Raw genomic sequence first — 9,440 nt, 5'->3', positions numbered from 1 at the left:
CTTACTAATAATTTAGTGATTTTGTGAGACTTACCTATTTATGTATGAGGAGTGAGCATTCAATTGAAGCAAATGAAAAAAATTCAAGTTGACGAGTCTTATTTTATCATCCTAACTCGATTTGAATTTTTTTGAATCGAGTTGAATAAACTGAAATTCAAGTCGAGTCAAATCGAATGAAATTGTTCGAGCTAAATTAAAAAATTTAACATGTCAAATAAAAATCTTGTTACAGTATAACTAATTCAATGTTTTAGCATGTAAATTTGAAAACATTTTCAAAGCAAAAGAAGAAGAAGAAGATATTTTAATATGATAAACTTAATCATTAATTAACACCCAAAATTATTATTTTAGAAAATATTTAAATTTTAACTTTTTATATATTCTTTAGATTTTTTAAATTTTATATTTTAAAAATATAATTTTTAATTTTTGTGTAGTTTTTGTTAAGAGAAACCAATTTGTTTATTTTAAAATTGAAAGGTATTAGAGGAGTATCTACACCAATTTGTTATTCGAGTTATTTGAATCGTAAAATTTAACTTGACTCAAACTCAAACTTAAATTATGTATTTGAATTAACTCAAAAATTAAAATAACTCGAATAAATGAATTCTATTAATTAAAATTCTAAATTTCTTTTTCCATTTTTCGAATTTTGCTGGAGTAAAATCTATAGATTGGTTAATTAATTTTAGGGTAATTGATTGGAGACCTAAAAGATGGGACTTTATACCAACATGGGTCCAATAAAATTTAAACGCCCATGAGAAAAATCAATGCCTAAAACCGCGTAAACCCATTGACTTTGGAAGCCTCCCCTTACTTTTTTACCCATTTCTTCCTTTGTAAATTACAATAAATAAGATAGAAAATAAATACATCAACATGTCCACTATCACTATTATATTTGCTTTATGATTTTTTCTTTTTTTGTGTCAACGGTTCTTTTATGATTTTATTTTCAATAAAAATGAATAATAAAATCCAATAAATTGAATAATAAAAGAGGGCATTTCTGATATTTTTGGCAAAGTACAAGTCCTAAACCATAATCCCAAACTCAAACTATAAAAACAAAAAGGGAAAAACCTTTCTATCAAAGAACAAAACACACAAAAAACCTTGTCCGAAACTGCAACTCTCCCAAAGTCTCCTTCTGTCTTACAATGTCTGAATCAGGCTTAACGGTGCTTGACGGAACCCATCTCCGATCATTCAATCCCTCTTTGCCTGAACTTAACGGCTCCGTCAGTGGAGCTCAGCTCCTTGAAATCGCCGACTCCAAAGCCTCCACCTCTCTCTTTGGCCTCTCATTGCCTCAAAACCTTAAGGCTTCCGCTCTTTCTCGTGTCATCGCGGGACCCGGTGATCATGCTGACGTCACTTTCCGGCAAACAGAGCTCGACAAAGATAAAGCATCCAAGTTTCTCTCTGATTACATCTCTGCCATTGCTGATGAGTTGAAAGGTAAAGGAGGATTAAGTCAATTTTGATTACTTAATAGTTAAGATTAAAAAAAAAAAAGAACCTTAAACTTTTTATTGATTTTGTGATCTGGGTTATTTTGATTTAAATTGTTGCTTTGTTTTTTTTTGGTTGATTTACTTAGATGATCCATTAGTGGTGTCAATACTGGATGGGAATACTTTGAAGATGTTTCTGGAGGATGAAGATGATTATGCTATGTTAGCAGAGAATTTGTTTACTGATATGGACATAGAAGATAAAGGGAAGATTTGCAAGAATGAGCTGAGAAATGCACTTGTTCATATGGGTGTTGAAATGGGGATCCCTCCTTTTTCAGGTTCCTCTTCCCATTTCCATGTCATTTTTTCTTATGTTGTTTTGATGTATCAATTTGTCTTTTCAACTTTTGATATGGTGATCCTATTGAATGCACATGGTGAAACTCATTTATAGATCAATAAGGTCTTTGATCACTTCCTTGCACCCTCTTGTGTCCGACCGCATCATCCGTCATTTTAGATGGAATGTTTGACACCGTAAGTTCACCACCAGAATGAGATGCTACGTGGAAATTGGACTTATTACACGTTATGAAGTTTTCATGCAGCAAAAACTCGAACATCGTATTCATGGATTTAACTCAGTTCATGTATACAAGAGTCATTTATGGATCAAATGAGGTCTGTGATCTCTTCCCTGTGTCCACTTGTGCCCATTACCCATCACTTTTTAAGCATAAATTGAACAACATAATGACAATTGCTATGTGAAAAATATTACTTACACATTTTAAAGTGTTTATGCAAAAAAAAAAAAAAAATCGAGCTTAATGTTTATTGATTTAACTTGGTTTAAGTGTCATGTTGCTAGATCTTTTGTCTCGCGATCTGTACGGCCTTAGGCGATCCGTTCACTCCAAGCTCATCTAAGTCAGCCTTTACTCTCAAAAGTAAGGATTCCTCTAAGGCACCAATTTGTATAGCGGAAGCAATTGTGCCAAAAGAAACTTCAAAAGAATAACAGAAAGCCACAGAAAGAACGCACACAAAGTGTTTGAGTAAATACTCAAAGAATTCTTTTACTCTTAAGAATTCAAGTTACAATGGATGAGATACAGATGAGGGGAGACTCTCTATCTATAGTTGAGCTCCCCCAAAACTGACGGTGAAGATCAAATTACATTGACGGACGAGATTAGTCTATCCTTTGATTTTAGGGATTTACAAGATTACATCATATCAAATCAAACCTACAATGTCATATCTTCATTATCGGGTCAACCAGACTTCAATCTGACAGATTTCTCTAACAATTCCTGAAATCTGGTCAATTCTCGTGGACTAAATGATCATCATCTAATCGATAGACCTCTATGGGGTGCATCCTGTGCCATGGTCACGGGCTTTACACTTTGGCCCGTGACACAAGCACATGGGTTCTGTCCAGCATCATCATTGTGACTAAAAGTTCAGACATGAAAGCCTCTTGTTGTCCTTCTCTTTCTTTCCTTTCTGAGATGTTATTGCCTTTGCAATTAGGCACAAAATTAAATAAAAAGTGCGTGTCCCGTTTCGGTGGGTGTTTCTCCTAGTATTGGAATCTTATTTATGTCTATTGGGAGATAATAAGTATTTAGAATATTAATTCTTGACTTCATTCAATAATCAAAAGCTTAGATTAGATTCAATCATTTCCTTTATAATGTTGGAGTTGTCAGTCTATTGTACATTACGTATCACATTGTGTTAAATTACCGTAATTGAGTTCTCTTAATGTTCTTGCATGGGTGTGTTATGGTATTTCACTTTGCTATGGTAGCACCAATACACTATAGAAAATCTGCATTCTAACTGGAATGTATGATTAATGATAGCATATCATTATGTAAATCCATGGCAAGCAAGCACCTTCCCCATTATCAATCTCTTCAGAAACCCCCTTAATGAATCTTGCGTGAATGGCTTATGATGTTTGATGTTTCCCTTTACTTTTGCTCGATTGATTAGCCTTAGCAAAACCCTGATAAAAACCATCATCCTAACTCGAACGAATGATGAATGATTGCAACTTGCTGTGTAAATCAGTGAGAAAGCATGCATCCATTCTAGAGCTGCCGGACAAACTGGCAGTAGTAGCACATGAGAGATGCCTTTAGTCAAATAGCTTGTGAAACAAGTACTAATTAGCGGTTTTCCTGTGGGTTTGTCAGTTTCCATGCTGTAACAGATAGTGTGATTCAAGGAGATTTTCAAGTACGAAGTTAACATGTTATGTTAAACTCCGAAGCAAGAATCTTATTCTGTTCAGCATTACAGTTGCATTTTCTAATCCAGTGTTTAAAGATATGTTATCAATCGTCATTCATTGATGTCATAAAATTCTAATCTTTGTGTTCGTTCCGAATGTTGTTTGGACAGAATTTCCTCTGCTAAATGACATATTAAAAAAGCATGGGGCCGAGGGGGAAGAAGAACTGGGCCAAGCACAATTTGCTGAATTACTTCAGCCAATTCTGCAGGAAACAGCTGATGCATTGTCTGAAAACCATGTTGTTATCATACATAATGTCAAGGTTGTCAATGGTTCTAAGCTAAGAAAGGTAGATCACGAACTCGATCTTTTCTTTGTTATATTTGTAATAATACAGAGATTGAAGAGAATATACTTTTTTGAAATTCTTCATGTAATTACTACTTAAACATTTTTTATCATTTCCAATTGGGTAAAAAAAAAAAACGAGGTTTTTCATGAATAACATAAGCATGTAATTACATACTTGTATTCAGCACTTACACTCGAGTCCAACTAACATAAGAGTGGAAAAACTTGGTTATAATTTTGGAAAACTTAGAATGCGAATGATTAATATAGCTGATCCCGTTTAGTAGGAGAATTGATGGTAATTGTTGTTAGGAATTATCAAGTTGTCGAACACAAGGGTGAATTCTGATGTCTAAGTTTACACATTGCAGCTCTTGGCAGACGAGAAGCAATTCGACAATGTTGTAGAGAGAGTTTTGCAGGAAACAAAGAGCGGAAAAGACGGGCTGCAGAAGACAACAGAGCTAATCAGGAGTTTCTTCGAGAAACATGGAAATGATTTCGGCTTGCCACCATCAGAATCTAATGACGCTGTGATTCTTCTCTACGATGCAGTCTTTTCTGAAGTAGAAAATGAGGAGAGTGTTGTGAAAGCGGACAATGAATTCAGGGAATACATGGAAGACGTCCTCAAGAAGTTTGCAGAACAGCTTGAAGATAATCCCATCTATTGTGACCTTGATGATTAAGGGAGTGATTTAACAATGGATCCGGTTCTTCGGGTGATGGAGGCTGTTCATATTTATCCGGCATTTGCTCCTCCCCACAGGGATTCTTATGTTTATAATTATATGCTTAAATATATTGTATGTATACCTGATGATGAGGTCTATGTTGCATCTTTGATTCACAAACTAGTTTGACCTTTATCATAGCCAAATCCACTCACGTCTAAATCACATTACAGCAGTATAAATAATGATTTCATGGCTATTTCGGATTTACCATGGTCTTGATTTAAGTGTCAAAAGTTGTACAGGTGATAACTGGTGAAAAACACAGATTGGCACCACTACTCATCAATAGCAATGATGATACTATAATTTTAAAAGGGGAAAACACAAATTTGAATAAACTTTCAGTTTGTTTTTGTTAAGCTGGTTAACAAGAGGCAAAAAGGAGTATTGAAAGCAACAGCACATGGTGGTTTGATGTTTGCGCCTCCACAAATGGTGGGGCTCAGCTCAAGCCAATTGCTCAATGCTCTATCATTTTCTGAAGAAAAAGGGCCATGTTACCACATAAACGAGATAGCCTAGGGTTCAGTTTTTGTTGTGGAGTTGAGCTTTTTCAATATAGCCACGTCTGGTATAATCCTCGGCAAGATTTGAACCACAGATTCTGATGGTTTAATGGAGCTATCAAGGTCACCATCTAGAATTAAAAGAGGTTTTCAAATCATTGACAATAAATTCCAGCCCCAGATATGACCCCAAAAGGTTGAAAAAGTTGCCAGGATGCCCTATCTTACGCCTACTTGAATGAGTGTTGGTTTGGTTTTTTTTTTTTTAAGAGGTAAAGTAATTTGATAGGTAGGCAAATTGAGGATTTTTTATTAAATGGTAGGTAGCGAACACATGATATTTAATGTACAAAGGGAAGTAGATAACGTTTTGTTTGGTAGAAGCAATTTTGAAAGGTGCAGGACAGTTCAAAATTATAAGGATTAGAATTTTTAGAGAATTTTATATGAATTGTTTTTAATTTTTACCCATTTTTGAATAGCTTAGATGATTTGGAGCCTACATTAGTCCATTGAGAGTGATTCCATCTTCCATTACTTTGCTATTTTGTGAATTCATATTTTTTGTGCATTTTTTGTTGCAATTCTTCATTTAACACAAAAACTTCAATAAAAGTTTGAGAAAAATGAAAAAGAATGATAATTCAGAATGTTATGAGAGAATATCCCTCACATGAAGGTGATGGTTTGGTAACAAATTCTATGAATTACCCCATAGCAGGAACCATTCAAAGGACCACCAATGAATAATCCATCAGTAGGTATGAACAAAAGGAAAAGCAACTTGCACTGGCATTTAGATAACAGATCAGTTTGGTATATACCCATCGGTTCATACGAAGGTGAGAAGACATTAGGAATCGAAATGGCATTTATTTAAGCCTTGCATATCATGGAAAGCTAACTTCGAATACAATCCCCTTTAAACAACAGTACACACACTACAATACCAAAATTAAATACTAAACCTGAAACTGGTTTATGCATTCCCCCCATCTGCCAATAAAACTTGGCTTTAAAGCAACTACAAGACCTTTACTTCTTCATTCTTTGCCATCGGCTGCACGAAGTGAGCCCAGCTGGACTGGTGCTTGAGTTCCCACGACCTTGGATGACCCGTAGACAGATAGCTCTATGCCTTGAGCCTTCTCTTTCTCAATTTGTTCCTTGATCCAGAAGTATGTAATTCTCAGCCCATCCTACAAAGCAGAGTATAATAAATATTCGCCGTAAGTGAACCACAACATTTGCTCAAGTCATGATAATCATGAGCGATAACGGAATTCAGTTACCTTCAACCTCATTGTAGGAGCCCAACCAAGTTTTTCTTTGATCAACGTATTGTCTGAATTACGACCACGGACACCCTCTGGGCCAGGAATATGATGGATTGGAAGATTTTTATCCTCAAAGCTAAGAACAATTTCTGCCATCTCATTCATGCTGACCATCTCATCACTTCCAATGTTCACAGGTTCGCGGAAATCTGACTTTGTCAATCTGAAGACATTAATCTAAAGAAGGTTAATCACTAAGAAGCTTCTTTCCACTATCAAAATTAGAATTGAGCCAAAATCCATCAGTTTTTCAGCTAAAAACATCCCACGCTAGAAACATTAGAAAATTGTGGCTAAAAACACATCATACAAATTACATATTCCTTTCTAATTTTTAGTATAAGCCAATCCATGCAGACCAAACATTTATTAAAACCAAAACATTCATGGCATGTTCCTTTGAGCTTTCCCTTAAAATTTTTGCCTAAAGTATGAGTTTTGGCTGGAGGTGATATAAAAAATGCTAAATTTTACCTAAGTACACCTTCGACACATTCATCAATGAAGGTGAAAGATCGGGTCTGAAGACCGTCTCCCCACATCTCAAACTTGTCAATGGAAGTAATAGCTTTTCTGCAAAAGGCAGCTGGAGCCTTCTCCCTTCCACCTATAAAATGGATAGACGAATTTAGCATGCTCTGTAAGCAACAAAATACATAAGCACTAACAAAAAGTAATGACTTTACCTTTCCATGTTCCAAAAGGACCATAAATGTTGTGAAACCTTCCAATACGACACTCGATTCCAAAATCTTTGGTGTAGTGCTTGCACAACTCCTCAGTTGCAAGCTTTTCCAAGCCATAAGCATCTTGAGGCTAAAACCAAAATTTAAGAAGTGAAAAATCAGTAATTACATCATACTGATCAATCAAGCATAAGGTTACCGGATAGTTGTTAATGACCACGAGTCACTAACCTCAGCAGGCCAGGCATCGGATTCTTTTAGGCTCACATTAGTGTCCAACTGCTTAAATTCAGGGTAGATACAAGCACTCGAGGCATAGAAAAACCTAAACAAAACAAGATATCGAGTTTAAACCAACTATTGCAATGAATAAAAGGCAAACACATAATGCACCAACCCAACAAACCTCTTAACTCCACTAATCCTAGCAGCCTCAAGCATGTTGAAACTGATCATAGTGTTGTTGTACATAATGACAGAGTGGTTTGACTGAATGAAACCCATCCCACCCATATCGGCAGCGAGGTTGAAGACATGGTCCACTCCTTTGGAAACTTTCAAGCAATTCTCCATGACTCGAAGATCAACGAGGTGGAATTCATTACAAAACATATCTTCTGTCATGTGCTCGTTCTTCTTCCAGTCAGAAGCAATGATGTAATGGCCTTCACTCTTCAGACGTCGAGCAATATGGGAAGCAATGAACCCACCGGCACCAGTGATGGAAATCCGGAGTTTCTGAGATGGCCAGTAAGGCTCCCTCTCCAGAGCATCATAGGTGTAAGCACCATAGCTGGTTCCATCAGTACTGCCCATCCTGCATATACTCCATTACTCACAACTTATATGCTTGAAACTTAAGAACTTGAAGCAAGAATTAACAAGTTGAAAATGCTACAACTTTACAATTTTAAATGAGTAAAGAATCTCCAAGTTTGGGGGGGGGGGGGATAAGTATATTAACGAAACCATAAATAAGTAATACCCCCCCCCCCCAAAGATAAAGATCAGTCTTTTTTTTTGGTGAATCAATCCAAGTGATGAAGTTTAAGAATACAAAAATTCAAGCTTTCATATAGCAGCGAAAGGCATATATGTATTCCTTTAGCTAGTAAAGTCAAACTGGACAAAGAAATTTATATTAGCAAACCATATTAATTATATATAAAAAAAGTCCTAATTCAGAATAAAAGTGTAGCAAACAAATCACTGCAATCCACCAAAGTTCAAAAAGGAAGAAAAAAAAAAAGCACATATTGACAAGCAAATATTTTCATTTTGGGGTAAAGCAATACACGTCTGCGATTAAATCATATAATTTTCTCAAATTCTAAATTCTGCGTAGAAGTGGGGAAAACCGAACACAAATGTTAAAAGAATACAAATGAAATTCTTTAGCTTCGAAGAATGGAAGCAGAGAATCCAAAAATGTGAAGCAGAGCGCGAATGAAAATGAAATTTAAAACAAACCAAGAAAAATTAAAAGCCATAAAATAATGACAATAACCATTTAGACACGATAAAGAATTGGGGGGGGGGGACAAAAACTTCAAAAACAGAGCACTGAAGCAGTACATGGAAGAGAAGCAAGGAAAACCCAAGAAAGAAATTTACCTGAAAAAGAGTTAAAAGTTGAGAACTTTGACGAGAGAAAATAATGGAAGAAGGAAAGGAAGCAAATTCAGAAATAAAGATGAAAGGGTATGGATTGTGAAGCCTGTAATGCTCTGCTTTCTATATATATAGATGGAGCCACAAAGGGGGGAGAAAGTCACAAAAGCTACTATTTTTATTTATTTATTTATTTCTTTTATGCTTCGCCTAGCTTTTTGGGTTTTTTTTTTTTTCAGTATGTTTTAGAAAGATTTGGCGACAGAAGTTTGATGTTTTTATTGGGGTTTTTTTTTTTTTGAGAATTTAACAACGATGAAAGAGGGAATAATTTTATATTATATATAAAATTAGTTTCTTTCCATTAAAAATAAAAATAAAATAGTATTATTTAAATAATTTCATATATTTATATAGATTTTAAAATTAAAATTAAAATTTAAAAATTTAAAATTAAATTATAGTGATAATTTTAAAAAATATAATGAT

The 9,440-nt window shown here is 35.0% G+C and overlaps 2 protein-coding genes across 2 annotated transcripts; one reads left to right on the top strand and one right to left on the bottom strand.

Moving 5' to 3' along the window:
• Window positions 1-1,093: 1,093 nt before the first annotated feature.
• Window positions 1,094-5,018, top strand: LOC105783671 (uncharacterized). Its single transcript, XM_012609253.2, has 4 exons — window positions 1,094-1,473; window positions 1,616-1,810; window positions 3,891-4,072; window positions 4,446-5,018. Exons 1-4 carry the CDS (start codon window positions 1,173-1,175, stop codon window positions 4,761-4,763), a joined length of 996 nt encoding a protein of 331 aa, XP_012464707.1. The 5' UTR covers window positions 1,094-1,172; the 3' UTR covers window positions 4,764-5,018.
• Window positions 5,019-6,081: 1,063 nt separating this feature from the next.
• Window positions 6,082-9,122, bottom strand: LOC105783228 (GDP-mannose 3,5-epimerase 2). Its single transcript, XM_012608558.2, has 7 exons — window positions 8,955-9,122; window positions 7,747-8,157; window positions 7,572-7,665; window positions 7,341-7,470; window positions 7,129-7,261; window positions 6,610-6,817; window positions 6,082-6,516 (listed from the first exon to the last, which is right to left on the bottom strand). The coding sequence occupies exons 2-7, from the start codon at window positions 8,154-8,156 to the stop codon at window positions 6,361-6,363; spliced, it is 1,131 nt and encodes a 376-aa protein (XP_012464012.1). The 5' UTR covers window position 8,157; window positions 8,955-9,122; the 3' UTR covers window positions 6,082-6,360.
• Window positions 9,123-9,440: the final 318 nt, after the last annotated feature.

This window comes from Gossypium raimondii, chromosome 13, assembly GCF_025698545.1.
Source record: "Gossypium raimondii isolate GPD5lz chromosome 13, ASM2569854v1, whole genome shotgun sequence".
NCBI lineage: Eukaryota > Viridiplantae > Streptophyta > Magnoliopsida > Malvales > Malvaceae > Gossypium > Gossypium raimondii.
This window is presented reverse-complemented; position numbering and strand designations above follow the sequence as displayed.